Here is a 17,480-nt window from a genome sequence, read left to right on the forward strand (position 1 = left end):
AGGTGAGATCTTCCTGTCTCTGCCTTTCAAAATGAAAGCACAGCACACTTTCAACATAAAAGCCTTTCACACACCGGAAAACACCAGTTAAACCTCTCAGCTTCACACAGCCTTTACAGTAACTCCAATTAAAATGTTGACCAGATGAGATCTTCCTGTCTCTGCCTTTCAAAATAAAAGCACAGCACAATTTCAAAATAAAAGCCTGCGACGGAGTGGAAAACGCCAGTTAAACCTCTCAGCTTCTCACAGGCTTTACAGTAACTCCAATCCAAATTTTGACCAGGTGAGATCTTCCTGTCTCTGCCTTTCAAAATAAAAGCACAGCACAATTTCAAAATAAAAGCCTGCGACAGACTGGAAATGCCAGTTAAACCTCTCAGCTTCACACAGCCTTTACAGTTTCTCCAATTAAAATGTTGACCAGGTGAGATCATCCTGTCTGTGCCTTTCAAAATAAAAGAACAGCACAATTTCAAAATAAAAGCCTATGATGGACTGGAAACGCCAGTTAAACCTCTCTGCTTCACACAGCCTTTAGAGTAACTCCAATCCAAATTTTGACCAGGTGAGATCTTCCTGTCTCTGCCTTTCACAATAAAAGCACAGCACAATTTCAAAATAAAAGCCTGTGACGGACTAGAAACGCCAATTGAACCTCTCAGCTTCACACAGCCTTTAGAGTAACTCCAATTGAAATTTTGACCAGGTGAGATCTTCTTGTCTCTGCCTTTCAAAATAAACGCACAGCACAATTTCAAAATAAAAGCCTGCGACAGACTGGAAACGCCAGTTAAACCTCTCAGCTTCACACAGCCTTTAGAGTAACTCCAATCCAAATTTTGACCAGGTGAGATCTTCCTGTCTCTGCCTTTCACAATAAAAGCACAGCACAATTTCAAAATAAAAGCCTGTGACGGACTAGAAATGCCAATTGAACCTCTCAGCTTTACACAGCCTTTATAGTAACTCCAATCCAAATTTTGACCAGGTGAGATCTTCCTGTCTCTGCCTTTCAAAATTACTTTAAAGCACAATTTGCCACTTAAACCGCTCAGCTTCACACAGCCTTTAGAGTAACTCCATTCGAAATTTTGACCAGGTGAGATCTTCTTGTCTCTGCCTTTCAAAATAAAAGCACAGCACAATTTCAAAATAAAAGCCTGCGATGGGCCTGAAAACACCAGTTAAACCTCTCAGCTTCACACAGCCTTTACAATAACTCCAATCCAAATTTTGACCAGGTGACATCTTCCTGTCTCTGCCTTTCAAAATAAAAGCACAGCACAATTTCTAAATAAAAGCCTGCGACAGACTGGAAATGCCAGTTAAACATCTCAGCTTCACACAGCCTTTACAGTAACTCCAATCCAAATGTTGACCAGGTGAGATCTTCCTGTCTTTCCCTTTCAAATAAAAGCACAGCACAATTTCAAAATAAAAGCCTGCGATGGGCCTGAAAACACCAGTTAAACCTCTCAGCTTCACACAGCCTTTACAATAACTCCAATCCAAATTTTGACCAGGTGAGATCTTCCCATCTCTGCCTTTCAAAATAAAACCACAGCACAATTTTAAAATGAAAGCCTGTGACGGACTGGAAACGCCAGTTAAACCTCTCAGCTTCACTCAGCTTTTAGAGTAACTCCAATCCAAATGTTGACCAGGTGAGATCTTCCTGTCTTTCCCTTTCAAAATAAAAGCACAGCACAATTTCAAAATAAAAGCCTGCGATGGGCCTGAAAACACCAGTTAAACCTCTCAGCTTCACACAGCCTTCATAGCAGGGGTGTCAAACTCAGTTCCAACACACCTGATTCAAATGATCAGGCTCGTTATCAGGCTTTTGCTGAGCTTAATGATAGCTAATCATTTGAATCAGGTGTGTGGTAAGGAGGAAACATCTAGAACATAGAAGACAGTTGACCTCCAGGAAGTGACTTTGACACACCTGCTTTACAGTAACTCCAATCCAAAGTTTAACCAGGTCTGATCTTCCTGTCTCTGCCTTTCAAAATAAAAGCACAGCACAATTTCAAAATAAAAGCCTGCAACAGACCAAAAAATGCCAGTTAAACCTCTCAGCTTCACACAGCCTTTACAATAACTCCAATCCAAATTTTGACCAGGTGAGATCTTCCTGTCTCTGCCTTTCAAAATAAAAGCACAGCACAATTTCAAAATAAAAGCCTGTGACAGACTGGAAACGCCAGTTAAACCTCTCGGCTTCACACAGCCTTCAGAGTAACTCCAATCCAAATTTTGACCAGGTGAGATCTTCTTGTCTCTGCCTTTCAAAATAAAAGCACAGCACAATTTCAAAATAAAAGCCTGTGACGGACCAAAAAATAACCCTCTCCTGCCCAGCTCCGGACATGCACACATCCCGAGCCCCTCCCACGATTTCCGCGAGCGGGAATTGTCTAGTTAGGGGCTCGGGGCTGCAGCATGCAGCCCGAGCCACTATTGTTCTCCTGCTGCGTTTATTATAGTCTTTTCTTCACGTTTCCGCCGTTTTTCGATTCGTAACTCGTCCTAGGCCTTTGAGAAAACCAAAACAAATTATATATCAAAACGTGCGGCTTCATCGGGAATAGTGTGCTATGACTTTTCTAAGACATTCGTCATTTTTTCGCAGAATTATTCGCAAAAAACTGCGAAAAAAGTCCCATAGAAAATGAATGGGGAGTGAAAAAAATCGCCAGAAAAAATCCACTTTTTTCCAAACGCCACTGCTTCGTCATACGTTCACCTAGAAACTTCATTTAACCATCAAAACGCAGGGATTTTTCTTGTCTCCACAGGAATGTATTTTATGTCAGGCTGAGATTTATAGTTTTTCGTCAGTGAGTCCTCAAAAAAGTGAAAATTCTCAAAATCTGCTCTGGTTAGAGTGCGGCATGTCAGTTGGTAGAGTGGAGGAGAGGAGAAAAATCCGCCTGAAAATTTCACGATCGCATCGTCCTCACGACCAAACGATAAATGTTAGGAGAATGAAATTTGGTCAGATTGTAAACAATTTTCCTGGGATTCAAATGAATCCAAGGTAGAAGATCTAGCTCTTTCTGAAGTGAAATGGCAGGCAGCAGTTTAGACCAAAGTCGCACCGTTCTCTCCATAGGAACCAATGTAAACTGAATCATCTGCCTCATGGAGGGACAGTGTTTTTTAAATCGCTGTAACTTGGTCATTTCTCACAATATTTGGAAAATAATTACATTTATGGTTAGCCACAGCCTTCCTCTCGCTCACGGTCATTTCGGTTTTCAGCTAGCATTCACGGTTAGCCCACAATTAGCGCCAGAACGAGACGTTGCGCGGTGCTGCTGAGAAGCACTTTTCTGCTGTCTGTGGCAGGCACCGTTGCTATGGGGGCCCATAGCAACCGCCCTTACACACGCGCAGGCATGCTCGCACGCACACACACAGACTCATTGGTGTGCCACACCCACCTTCACACCCAATACCTCCACAGGAGCTGCATTTCAGCCTGAAAATCACTGAAACCTCTCAGCTTCACACAGCCTTGAGAGCAGGGGTGTCAAACTCAGTTCCAACACACCTGATTCAAATGATCAGGCTCGTTATCAGGCTTCTGCTGAGCTTAATGATGAGCTGATTATTTGAATCAGGTGTGTTGGAAGAGGGAAACATCTAAAACATAGAGGATAGTGGACCTCGAGGAACTGAGTTTGACACCCCTGCTTTAGAGTAACTCCAATCCAAATGTTGACCAGGTGAGATCTTCATGTCTTTCCCTTTCAAAATAAAAGCACAGCACAATTTCAAAATAAAAGCCTGTGATGGGCCTGAAAACACCAGTTAAACCTCTCAGCTTCACACAGCCTTTACAATAACTCCAATCCAAATTTTGACCAGGTGAGATCTCCCTGTCTCTGCCTTTCAAAATAAAAGCACAGCACAATTTCTAAATAAAAGCCTGCGATGGGCCTGAAAACACCAGTTAAACCTCTCAGCTTCACACAGCCTTTACTCCAATCCAAAGTTTAACCAGGTCTGATCTTCCTGTCTCTGCCTTTCAAAATAAAAGCACAGCACAATTTCTAAATAAAAGCCTGCAACAGACCAAAAAATGCCAGTTAAACCTCTCAGCTTCACACAGCCTTTACAGTAACTCCAATCCAAATTTTGACCAGGTGAGATCTTCTTGTCTCTGCCTTTCAAAATAAAAGCACAGCACAATTTCAAAATAAAAGCCTATGACGGACCAAAAAATAACCCTCTCCTGCCCAGCTCCGGACATGCACACATCCCGAGCCCCTCCCACGATTTCCGCGAGCGGGAATTGTCTAGTTATTTTTCACGTTTCCGCCGTTTTTCGATTCGTAACTCGTCCTAGGCCTTTGAGAAAACCAAAACAAATTATATATCAAAACGTGCGGCTTCATCGGGAATAGTGTGCTATGACTTTTCTAAGAAATTCGTCATTTTATCGCAAAATTATTCGCAAAAAACTGCGAAAAAAATCCCATAGGAAATGAATGGGGACTGAAAAAAAATGGGCTTGAAAAGTCCACTGTTTTCCAAACGCCACTGCTTCGCCATACGTTCACCTAGAAACTTCATTTAACCATCAAAACGCAGTGATTTTTCTTGTCTTCGCAGGAATATATTTTATATCAGGCTGAGATTTACAGTTTTTGATCAGTGAGTCCTCAAAAAAGTGAAAATTTTCAAAATCTGCTCTGGTTAGAGTGCGGCATGTCAGTTGGTAGAGTGGAGGAGAGGTGAAAAATCCGCCTGAAAATTTCCCGATCGCATCGCCCTCACGACCAAACCATAAATGTTAGGGGAATGAAATTTGGTCAGATTGTAGACAATTTTCCTGGGATTCAAATGAATCCAAGTTTGAAGACCTAGCTCTTTCTGAAGAGAAATGGCAGGCAGCAGTTTAGACCAAAGTCGCACCGTTCTCTCCATAGGAACCAATGTAAACTGAATCATCTGCCTCATGGAGGGACAGTGTTTTTTAAATCGCTGTAACTCGGTCATTTCTCACAATATTTGAAAAATAATTACATTTATGGAAAGCCACGGCCTTCCTCTCGCTCACGGTCATTTCGGTTTTCAGCTAGCATTCACGGTTAGCCCACAATTAGCGCCAGAACGAGACGTTGCGCGCTGCTGCTGAGAAGCACTTTTTTGCTGTCTGTGGCAGGCACCGTTGCTATGGGGGCCATAGCAACCGCCCTTACACACGCGCAGGCATGCTCCCACGCACACACACAGACTCATTGGTGTGCCACACCCACCTTCACGCCCAATACCTGAACAGAAGCTGAATTTCAGCCTGAAAATCAGTTCAACCTCTCAGCTTCACACAGCCTTTAGAGCAGGGGTGTCAAACTCAGTTCCAACACACCTGATTCAAATGATCAGGCTCGTTATCAGGCTTCTGCTGAGCTTCATGATAGCCTATCATTTGAATCAGGTGTGTTGTAAGAAGGAAACATCTAGAACACAGAGGATAGTGGACCTCCAGGAACTGAGTTTGACACCCCTGCTTTGGGGTAACTCCAATCCAAATGTTGACCCGGTGAGATCTTCCTGTCGTTGCCTTTCAAAATAAAAGCACAGCACAATTTCAAAATAAAAGCCTGCGAAAGGCTGGCAACGCCAGTTCAACCTCTCAACTTCACACAGCCTTTAGAGTAACTCCAATCCAAATTTTGACCAGGTCTGATCTTCTTGTCTCTTCCTCTCAAAATAAAAGCACAGCACAATTTGCCTGTTAGAATTCTCAGCTTCACACAGCCTTTACAGTAACTCCAATCCAAATTTTGACCAGGTGAGATCTTCTTGCCTCTCGTGCGCTGCTCCGGACATGCAAACATCCCGAGCCCCTCCCACGATTTCCGCACCAGCGGGAATTGTCTAGTATTTTATTAATCACGTTTGCGCCGTTTTTCGATTCGCTTCTCCTCCTAGGGCTTTGAGAAAATCAAAGCAAATTATATATCAAAACGTGCGGCTTCATCGGGAATAGTGTGCTATGACTTTTCTAAGACATTCGTCATTTTTTCGCAGAATTATTCGCAAAAAACTGCGAAAAAAGTCCCATAGAAAATGAATGGGGAGTGAAAAAATTCGGCTCAAAAAATCCACTTTTTTCCAAACGCCACTGCTTCGCCATACGTTCACCTAGAAACTTCATTTAACCATCAAAATGCAGTGATGTTTCTTGTCTTCGCAGGAATGTATTTTATGTCAGGCTGAGATTTACAGTTTTTCATCAGTGAGTCCTCAAAAAAGTGAAAATTCTCAAAATCTGCTCTGGTTAGAGTGCGGCATGTCAGTTGGTAGAGTGGAGGAGAGGAGAAAAATCCGCCTGAAAATTTCACGATCGCATCGCCCTCACGACCAAACGATAAATGTTAGGAGAATGAAATTTGGTCAGATTGTAGACAATTTTCCTGGGATTCAAATGAATCCAAGTTTGAAGACCTAGCTCTTTCTGAAGGGAAATGGCAGGCAGCAGTTTAGACCAAAGTCGCACCGTTCTCCCCATAAGAACCAATGTAAACTGAATCATCTGGCTCATGGAGGGACAGTGTTTTTTAAATCGCTGTAACTCGGTCATTTCTCTCAATATTTGGAAAATAATCATATCTATGGATAGCCACAGCCTTCCTCTCGCTCACGGTCATTTTAGTTTTCAGCTCGCATTAACGGTTCGCCCACAATTAGCGCCAGAACGAGACGTTGCGCGGTGCTGCTGAGAAGCACTTTTCTGCTGTCTGTGGCAGGCACCGTTGCTATGGGGGCCCATAGCAACCGCCCTTACACACGCGCAGGCATGGTCTGACGCACACACACAGACTCATTGGTGTGCCACGCCCACCTTCACACCCAATACCTCCACAGGAGCTGCATTTCAGCCTGAAAATCAGTTCAACCTCTCAGCTTCACACAGCCTTTCGAGCAGGGGTGTCAAACTCAGTTCCAACACACCTGATTCAAATGATCAGGCTCGTTATCAGGCTTCTGGTGAGCTTGATGATGAGCTGATTATTTGAAACAGGTGTGTTGGAAGAAGGAAACATCTAGAACATAGAGGATAGTGGACCTCCAGGAACTGAGTTTGACACCCCTGCTTTACAGTAACTCCAATCCAAATTTTGACCAGGTCAGATCTTTCTGTCTCGGCCTTTCAAAATAAAAGCACAGCACAATTTCAAAATAAAAGCCTGCGATGAACCCGAAAACGCCAGTTTAACCTCTCAGCTTCACACAGCCTTTCGAGCAGGGGTGTCAAACTCAGTTCCAACACACCTGATTCAAATGATCAGGCTCGTTATCAGGCTTCTGCTGAGCTTAATGATGAGCAAATCACTTCAATCAGGTGTGTTGTAAGAAGGAAACATCTGGAACACAGAGGATAGTGGTTCTCCAGGAACTGAGTTTGAGACCCCTGCTTTACAGTAACTCCAATGCAAATGTTGACCAGATGAGATCTTCCTGTCTCTGCCTTTCAAAATAAAAGCACAGTAAATTTCAAAATAAAAGCCTGCGATTGGCCTGAAAACACCAGTTAAACCTCTCAGCTTCACACAGCCTTTACAATAACTCCAGTCCAAATTTTGACCAGGTGAGATCTTCCTGTCTTTGCCTTTCAAAATGAAAGCACAGCATGATTTCAAAATAAAAGCCTTTGACGGACTGGAAACGCCAGTTAACCCTCTCAGCTTCACACAACCTTTTGAGTAACTCCAATCTCAATTTTGACTGGGTGAGATCTTCCTGTCTGTGCCTTTCAAAATAAAAGCACAGCACAATTTGCCAGTTAACCCTCTTTGCTTCACACAGCCTTTACAGTAACTCCAATCCAAATTTTGACCAGGTGAGATCTTCCTGTCTCTTCCTTTCAAAATAAAAGCACAGAAGAATTTCAAAATAAAAGCCTGTGACGGACCAAAAAATTACCCCTCTCCTGCCCAGCTCCGGACATGCACACATCCCGAGCCCCTCCCACGATTTCCGCGAGCGGGAATTGTCTAGTTATCTTTTCTTCCTCACGTTTCCGCCGTTTTTCGATTCGCTTCTCGTCCTAGGCCTTTGAGAAAACCCAAATAAACTATACATCAAAACGTGCGGCTTCATCGGGAATAGTGTGCTATGACTTTTCTAAGAAATACGTCATTTTATCGCAGAATTATTCGCAAAAAACTGCGCAAAAATTCCCATAGAAAATGAATGGGGAGTGAAAAAAATCGGCTGAAAAAATCCACTTTTTTCCAAACGCCACTGCTTCGCCATACGTTCACCTAGAAACTTCATTTAACCATCAAAATGCAGTGATTTTTCTTGTCTTCGTAGGAATGTATTTTATGTCAGGCTGAGATTTATAGTTTTTGATCAGTGAGTCCTCAAAAAAGTGAAAATTCTCAAAATCTGCTCTGGTTAGAGTGCGGCATGTCAGTTGGTAGAGTGGAGGAGAGGAGAAAAATCCGCCTGAAAATTTCACGATCGCATCGCCCTCACGACCAAACGATAAATGTTAGGGGAATGAAATTTGGTCAGATTGTAGACAAATTTCCTGGGATTCAAATGAATCCAAGTTTGAAGACCTAGCTCTTTCTGAAGAGAAATGGCAGGCAGCAGTTTAGACCAAAGTCGCACCGTTCTCCCCATTAGAACCAATGTAAACTGAATCATCTGGCTCATGGAGGGACAGTGTTTTTTAAATCGCTGTAACTCGGTCATTTCTCACAATATTTGGAAAATAATCATATGTATGAATAGCCACAGCCTTCCTCTCGCTCACGGTCATTTTAGTTTTCAGCTAGCATTCACGGTTAGCCCACAATTAGCGCCAGAACGAGACGTTGCGCGCTGCTGCTGAGAAGCAGTTTTTTGCTGTCTGTGGCAGGCACCGTTGCTATGGGGGCCCATAGCAACCGCCCTTACACACGCGCAGGCATGCTCTCACGCACACACACAGACTCATTGGAGTGCCACGCCCACCTTCACACCCAATACCTCCACAGGAGCTGCATTTCAGCCTGAAAATCATTTCAACCTCTCGGCTTCACACAGCCTTTACAGCAGGGGTGTCAAACTCAGTTCCAACACACCTGATTCAAATGATCAGGCTCGTTATCAGGCTTCTGCTGAGCTTGATGATGAGCTGATTATTTGAAACAGGTGTGTTGGAAGAGGGAAACATCTAGAACATCGAAGACAGTTGACCTCCAGGAACTGACTTTGACACACCTGCTTTAGAGTAACTCCAATCCAAAGTTTGACCAGGTGAGATCTTCCTGTCTTTCCCTTTCAAAATAAAAGCACAGCACAATTTCAAAATAAAAGCCTGTGATGGGCCTGAAAACACCAGTTCAACCTCTCTGCTTCACACAGCCTTTTGAGTAACTACAATCCTCTATGTTTTAGATGTTTCCCTCTTCCAAATCACCTGATTCAAATGATCAGGCTCGTTATAATGCTTCTGCTGAGCTTCATGATACGCTGATCATTTGAATCAGGTGTGTTGGAAGAGGTAAACATCTAAAACATAGAGGATAGTGGACCTCCAGGAACAGAGTTTGACACCCCTGCTTTCGAGTAACTCCAATCCAAATGTTGACCAGGTGAGATCTTCCTGTCTTTCCCTTTCAAAATAAAAGCACAGCACAATTTCAAAATAAAAGCCTGCAATGGGCCCGAAAACACCAGTTAAACCTCTCAGCTTCACACAGCCTTTAGAGCAGGGGTGTCAAACTCAGTTCCAACACACCTGATACAAATGATCAGGCTCGTTATCAGGCTTCTGCTGAGCTTAATGATGAGCTGATTATTTGAATCAGGTGTGTTGTAAGACGGAAACATCTGGAACACAGAGGATAGTGGACCTCCAGGAACTGAGTTTGACACCCCTGCTTTAGAGTAACTCCAATCCAAATGTTGACCAGGTGAGATCTTCCTTTCTTTCCCTTTCAAAATAAAAGCACAGCACAATTTCAAAATAAAAGCCAGCGATGGGCCTTAAAACAAGAGTTAAACCTCTCAGCTTCACACAGCCTTTACAATAACTCCAATCCAAATTTTGACCAGGTGAGATCTTCCTGTCTCTGCCTTTCAAAATACAAGCACAGCACAATTTCTAAATAAAAGCCTGCGACAGACTGGAAATGCCAGTTCAACATCTCAGCTTCACACAGCCTTTCGAACAGGGGTGTCAAACTCAGTTCCAACACACCTGATACAAATGATCAGGCTCGTTATCAGGCTTCTGCTGAGCTTGATGATGAGCTGATTATTTGAAACAGGTGTGTTGGAAGAGGGAAAGATCTAGAACATAGAGGATAGTGGTCCTCCAGGAACTGAGTTTGACACCCCAGCTTTACAGTAACTCCAATCCAAATTTTGACCAGGTGAGATCTTCCTGTCTCTGCCTTTCAAAATAAAAGCACAGAACAATTTCAAAATAAAAGCCTGCGACGGACTGGAAACGCCAGTTAAACCTCTCAGCTTGATAAAGCCTTAACAGTAACTCCAATCTAAATTTTGACCAGGTGAAATCTTCCTGTCTCTGCTTTTCAAAATTAAAGCACAGCACAATTTGAAAATAAAAGCCTGTGACGGACCAAAAAATAACTCTCTCCTGCCCGGCTCCGGACATGCACACATCCCGAGCCCCTCCCACGATTTCCGCGAGCGGGAATTGTCTAGTTCTATATTTTAGTCTATTTAATTCAAAGTTTGTTACTTTTTAGAGTTTTGTCTCATTTTTGCTTCTATTTCTATCTCTATTTAATTATCTATTTAATTTTATTAAATTTTATTTATCCTACTTTTTATGTTATTTCATCCCATCTGTTTTTTCTCAGTGCATGTGTTACATAGGAAAGCGTTTCTTCAGGTCTTCAGTTCCTGTGTTTTAGAGTTCTTCATTGATAACTTGACTGCGGCTGTACTTGATTTTTACCATTTTATTGCTTTTTAAATTTCTGTTATCTGTAAATCAACTATGTAAATTGAGCCTGATTAATTGACTAATTGCTCTGTTCTGATTTAATTGAACAGAGCAGTTAAATCCTGTACTGCTCAAAAAGTTACAGTAAGTTCAGCACGATTTGAAAAAAAAAGAAAAACGAGGATCATCAAATGCATTATTAAAAACACACAATGGATTTTGAATGAGTTTTACTGGCTTCTACAGTGAGTGAAACCCATTCATGGTCCATTCATACATTCATTCCTGAAGTCATAAAAGACTCATAAACCCTGAAAATTGAGTGAGGGTCTCACATAACTGCATTACTGCGGCTGAAGCCGAGTGGATGCTCAAGTAGAGTCACACACGGCAAATCACACCCTAACTAATCTAATGGCTGAATATATTACAGAGAGCTGAGGATGAGAAGTAACTCTGCTTTACATGCCGGGAGCCTGTCGCCTCAACACACACATGGAAATATTCACTTTTGTTCACGAGCAGATTCACATTTCCTCAATCTGTGTACTGTATGCTCCAGCATTGTCACAGATTAGCACCATTGCCTGCAAATAACTGAAAAGCAATCACAAAACACACATACATATATATTATGTATATACAGGGATCCAGCAGAATCTACATTAAATCAGTCATTCACTAAGCCAGTCAGAGGATCACTAATACCTTGATGAATAAATGCAGAGTGAAAAGCCAAATCCCAGAACACCAGCTTCAATACCCCAAATCCTCAACATGCTCTTCCTTCCCACTTCTATCAGAGGTTGGTGGGAAAAAACAGCCTGTAAAATCTTAACACTCTGAACCTCACAGCCCACCACTGGGTTTGAAAGGCATGCTTCTACAGATTTACAATTTTTTTTAGCAATAAAAACAGTAAGGATTGCCATATTTCCTCCTTTCCAACTGTGTCTCAGCGTATCGTGCGATGTAGAATTCTGTTCAAAATTGTAATATTTCCTCAAAATCACTTTATTCAACATAAAAAAAAATCACCCAAAACAAAGTATTTGCACAAGATCCTGTAAAAAACTAAAATTTTGGCACTCCTCAATGCAACAGAGAAGCCATGACTGACTCAGCTGCAAACAACACGATGGGATAAATAGTCAGGGACTGTTCAGCTGAACTACAGGCTGTGTTTTGTACAGACAGGAGACAAGCATGGAAAGAAATTAGAGACTGAGAGCAAAATAAAACATGCTGCATCAGTAAATTAAATTGAGTATGGCTCAAAATGTGTACAAAAAGTGATATACTCGGCATGGGGAAGACACCTGAGTTTGTGTAAATGGGCATAATTAAATATCTGTAGCATGTAAAGCCTCCATTTGCCCCCAGTATTGGAAACACCTGTGGGAAAATGTTGTACATGTTGATTCCAGTATTTTTAGATTTTTGCAAAACAAATAATCAAAAAAATTTAACCCTGATTTTGTCATTTTTTTAAATGAAATATGCAATCATAACTGTCATACTGAACAGAAGACGTGTTTCTAGTTTTCTCTACTTCTAGTCATGGTTGTGATGTTTCTGTAGAAGTGTAGGATTTTACATTGAAGCGAAGAATGAGCCCAAAGAAAGTAAAAATGTGAAAATGACGGTTAAAGAAGGCAGCAACACTTAAGTACTGTTTTTAAGTTGAATATATGGAACTGACTGATGACTGGAAGTTTGCTCAGAAGTTGATTCAAACTAAATTACTCGAAATGACTGAAGATGAATAAATAGTCCAGATCTACTCTCCACAAAAATAGAAACATTTGGAATTGTACACGTGTGTTTCTGAGCACATTTGATTAGCCAAGAGGTCACTAGAGAGAAGCTGTAAAATAAGTCATATACAGTAAACATTAAAAAAAGACATTAAAGCTGCAGGGTTTCTGGTTGGCTAGCAGTTGTATTCACACAAATATATCTGCCAGAGGTTAAAGGTTTAAGAGACAGAAAGCTGCAGTCTTTTATTTGAGGGCTTTGTGGGATTTAGAAACAGTGAGGGGCCCTGATGGGGTGTCTGAAGAGAATTTGTGGTCTTTTAGAATGAAAAAGAAAAGCCAGAGAAACCACGGGCCTGTTTCTGAGCGGACCAGAGGAGTAAGATGTGAGGTGAGGAGGTTTGGACTCAGTCAATCACCAGAACTGTGAAAAAAAACTACGCATTTGCTCTGTTTGGATTCTTGTTCGTGCGCTACCACCAGGGAGGTATCTGATCTGATCCCAAACACATTCAGCAGCATGAAAACACCAAAAATACGAACATGGTCATAAAAGGCCATCCTCAGTGAGATGAGGAAGGAGGAGTCACAGAGCAGATGGTTTGACCCCTACAGAGCCCTGATCTCACCAACATGGAGTCAGTGTGGATTACATGGAGAAACAGAAGACAGAGAGAGACTGAATCCACAATAGAACTGTGTATGTAGCTCATGCACCAGAGAAACACCGACTTGTAGTTCTATTTACTTTTTTGTAAGAAGTTACAGTAATTGACACCTTTCAAGTGCATTTACTATTCATTCTTTTGTTACAGAATTCCTCTGAATTTTTGCTCCCGTCACATTATTTACTGTGGGCTCATTCTTTCCTGCTATATAAAGCCTTCTGTGGAAACAGCAGAACTATAGCAAGAAATAAAGAGAACTCTAAAAATCTTCTGCGCAGTACAACAAAGTCAAAATGTCACAAATCATAAAAGAGAATAAAGTGGATTTACTTATTTATTCTGCAAAAGCTGAAGGAAAAAATGCCCAGATGTGTCACCAATACCGAAAAAAATCTGAAGAAATTTTGAATCTTTTGAAAATTTTGAAATGAAGAATCTTGAAGAAATTGTGCAATAAAGAATCTAAAACCTAAAATATGTGTTGTAGGGTTTGTGTGGTGGAAATAACAGCAGCCTGAATTGCAGACAGTGTGTCTGAGCTACTGAAGAAGATTAATTCTATGCTGAGGGTAGCGAATGTGCATGTACGAGTGTGCATGTGTGGGTGAGAGACGAAGAGATAGGGGGAGAGGGAGACACAAACTGAGTGTTAGCCTAACCTTGTGAGAGCTGGCTGCCTCCTACCTCTCTTTGTGTGGGGAAGATGAAATTTCATGGTTTATTTTCTGCCACATGCACACATATACGCACTGCCCTGTCAGCTAAAACACCTCCTGTTTCCTCCTGTTAAACCAGAAGACAGGAAAGAAGATGTAGAAGTGGCACGGACAGAAACAATGGACAGAAGGAAGGACACAAGAACGTGTTTGGGAAGCAGGTCGGGTTTAAGAATATGAGAAATTATAAGAAGATGCAAGCAGAGGAGGTTGGAAAACATGAGAAAACTGAAGATGTGCCGAGAAGGATAAAGTTAACATGCTGGATAGGAATGAAGAAGAGAAAAGAGTGAGCAACAAAGTGAGAGTGGAGAGGACAGCTTGCAAGAGAGGGGAGGAAGAAGATGGGATGAGAATGGATGAGGATGGTAGAGAAAGATAGTTATAGCTCAAGGACACAAGTACTGTTAGTAGACACTGAGCCATCACCCAGATTAAAGGAGGGAAAATGCCCTTAACAACCAGAATTACCTGCAAAGTCACATGACACACTGAATTAAAGACGGAGTCACAACCACAGTCACACATTTGTGAATAAGTTTTCACAACCCAAAATGGCTCAGTGGCTAGAGTGGCCATCATGCAACCGGAGGGTTCGATCCTTGGCCCAGAGAGCTCATGTTGAGGTGTCCCTGAGCAAGACACCGAACCCCTAACTGCCCCTGATGGGTCGTGGTTAGCGCCTTGCATGGCAGCTTCCGCCATCAGTGTGTGAATGGGTGAATGTGACGTATAATGTAAAGCACTTTGGGTATCTTTCAGGTATAGTAAAGCACTATATAAATACAGACCATTTACCATTTACTTCTCATGTATCCTGACCCTCAATTAAATTGTTTTCTGCAATTCTAATCTAAAGTAGATTAGAAGTGGCCTTTCAATAAAAACACAAGCCGTGTTTCTATATAATTGTCAAGCAAATTTGAAGCAAACTTTTGAAACCTTGCACAAAAGAAACAAAGAAAAAGGTAGTAAGACCTTGTTTCTATTAACTGCTTTGGAGTGCCTAAACGTCTGCATTAGGCTATATTATGCAACAACAGAGCAAGAGAGTCAAAGTCGCAAACAAAAACCTGACCTGCGCTCCAAATCTCACACATTGGCATTGTACTTTTACTATGCACTTCAGCTGCCTTTACAAACTACACACTGTATGCATACAGCTTTACCCACTATTTAGTCATAATATTGCACCCTCAGCTCCGACCATTTTGCTCATGCAAAATATCTATCAGCAGAGGGAAATCATCTGTCTGTGAACTCTCTGGAACTCAAGCACGTTACTTTAGTGAGACGCTGTGATGTACTGTCCATTGCACAGAGGATTGTTGGTCAGAATGACCAGAAAAAGATGCTGGTTTGCTTATATTGCAAAACCAAAAGGATGGGAAAACAGGACATCCTAGTGTTTTTGGCATACTACTTTGATATTCTCTGTACTGGGACATACTAAATCTTCTTACTGAACAGTGTGGTACTATGAGTATTGGAATGTAACCCAGCTATTTGCCAATTGCTTAAAAAAAACCACAAAGAAGAAATAAGTAAAACTTGGATAGAAATCTTCAGAAATTGTTTTCAATCAGGAAAGTTGTAATTATCCTTTCATATGAGCTGCTATTGTTCATGTTTGATGCTGTCCAGGGGCAAAAACAACAAAAGAAGTAGAAACAGCTGATGAGTCATTTTTAGTTCATGTTAAACTGTCAGAACTGATTTGGAAAAGGTCTTTCCGTCCCCCATTATATGCATCGACTCTTTTTCAAAATCCACTATTCTCAAACGAGGATAAAAACTTTTTTGGTGAAACTGGTTCAAAGTTTGCAATGTACATCAATTTCTTCAAATACAGCACTTCAAAATGTGCATAAAACAAGTGGAAACATCGGTGAAGAGACACAAATTTTACAACATACACAACTGTTTACAGTTGGTTGAGGTTAAAAGTTCATTTTTGACCTTAAAAACAGCTGTTTTCTCATCACATGCTCCATTAGTAGCTGTTCTGGAGCTTTTGAGGGTATCACACAATCCTCCTCAAGAAATGGAGTTTGCAGCGTTATCATGAAATTACAGATGTTCCTGTTTTGGTCAAGTGTATGGAAGCTCCAGTTCAGGTTCTAATGGACCTTGTGGTGAACGTCATTTGTCAACTGCTCAACTTTTCATGCATCAAGGTGATCACTCCTTTCACATCTGCATTTTCCAGTGATAAATGTGCAAACACTTTCTGCTGATAGAATCAAAAGTTGCAAAGCAGCTGCTAACAGATGTGTTGGTGAGACTTTTTTGACAGCAAGTCGAGGTAGATTTAAACCGAGGCATGAAAGTGACATCTGAATTTACCTCCGCTGTTGAACTTCGTGATCTATTACTGCAATAATCCCGCGAATGTGCTTTTCTAACCTGTCTTGGTGTTTCCTCCCTTGTATCTGATCCTCTGAATGGCTTCCAGCAGCGCCTCCTTGTTGCCATGGGAACTCAGCTGGAATTCTGTCCGAGCGTCGTCGCTGAACTGAGCAATGGCCACCTGGAGAGCGACGGAGACACTGAAATAAGTTCTAAGCACATGTCAGATAAAATTACACACAGCTAGAGTCCCGCTTTCCTGAGCCATTGTGGTTTAAAGTTTCTCCAAAGGGATCATTTAGCACAAGAGTCAAACTCTGTCACGCTCATGTCAGTCACAAAGCCACTGCAGAGGCCTTTCCACATTTGTGTGCACAGCTTTGTTTCCTCCCAAACTCCACAGCAAGAAGCCAAAATTACTCCAAACAGCTTATGTGGCATTATTTGACTGCTACGAAGCCAAATGACTGCACTCAGGGTCCAACAATCTAATATCCACCACATTATCGCGTACGATTTCAGTATTTATTCTAAACACCAACAACAGCATCAAACAGACGCTGCTTTTGTTCACCAAAGGAAATACTGTGATTATACAAATTGGATGTGATTAAACAAAGTGAACACTGTACAGATGGGTTCAACTGTGCTGCACACACAAGAGGGGTCTCAAAGGCATGTGGCTGCTTTGTTTTTTCAACCTGCGAAGATGACACCGTTCATCAGACCAAGAAAGTCAGATTTTCAAGTTTCTGACAATGCCTGAACTATTCATCTGCAATTCTATCAGAGCAATCATCCAAATCTAAGTTTCAAATTGGAATATTTCATTATCTCATCCTTTGCTCAAACCTGATTCTGTAAAAAACAAATAATTCTACACCCCTCAGGACAACGGTGACCAGAAGCCACCTGACAAAAATTCAGGGACTTTATTTTGCAGAATTAGTCTAAACTGCAGGCTGTGTTTACTCAGAGCAGATGAGAGACAAGTAGGGGCTCACATTTAAAAAAAGCTAAGTAGTAAAGTATACAGCATGTATAATCAACATTTTTT

General features: G+C 41.6%; 1 protein-coding gene across 3 annotated transcripts in view; it reads right to left on the minus strand.

Annotated features, from left to right (window-relative positions):
- Positions 1-17,480, minus strand: part of col14a1a (collagen, type XIV, alpha 1a) — a 221,085-nt gene that overhangs the window by 101,780 nt on the left and 101,825 nt on the right. For all 3 annotated transcript variants that reach the window (XM_051956908.1, XM_051956909.1, XM_022194221.2), the window contains exon 27: positions 16,481-16,604. In XM_051956908.1, the coding sequence (XP_051812868.1) occupies positions 16,481-16,604 (124 nt within the window). The remainder of the gene's footprint in view (positions 1-16,480; positions 16,605-17,480) is intronic.

The sequence above is a fragment of the Acanthochromis polyacanthus genome, chromosome 12 (genome assembly GCF_021347895.1).
Source record: "Acanthochromis polyacanthus isolate Apoly-LR-REF ecotype Palm Island chromosome 12, KAUST_Apoly_ChrSc, whole genome shotgun sequence".
Lineage (NCBI taxonomy): Eukaryota > Metazoa > Chordata > Actinopteri > Pomacentridae > Acanthochromis > Acanthochromis polyacanthus.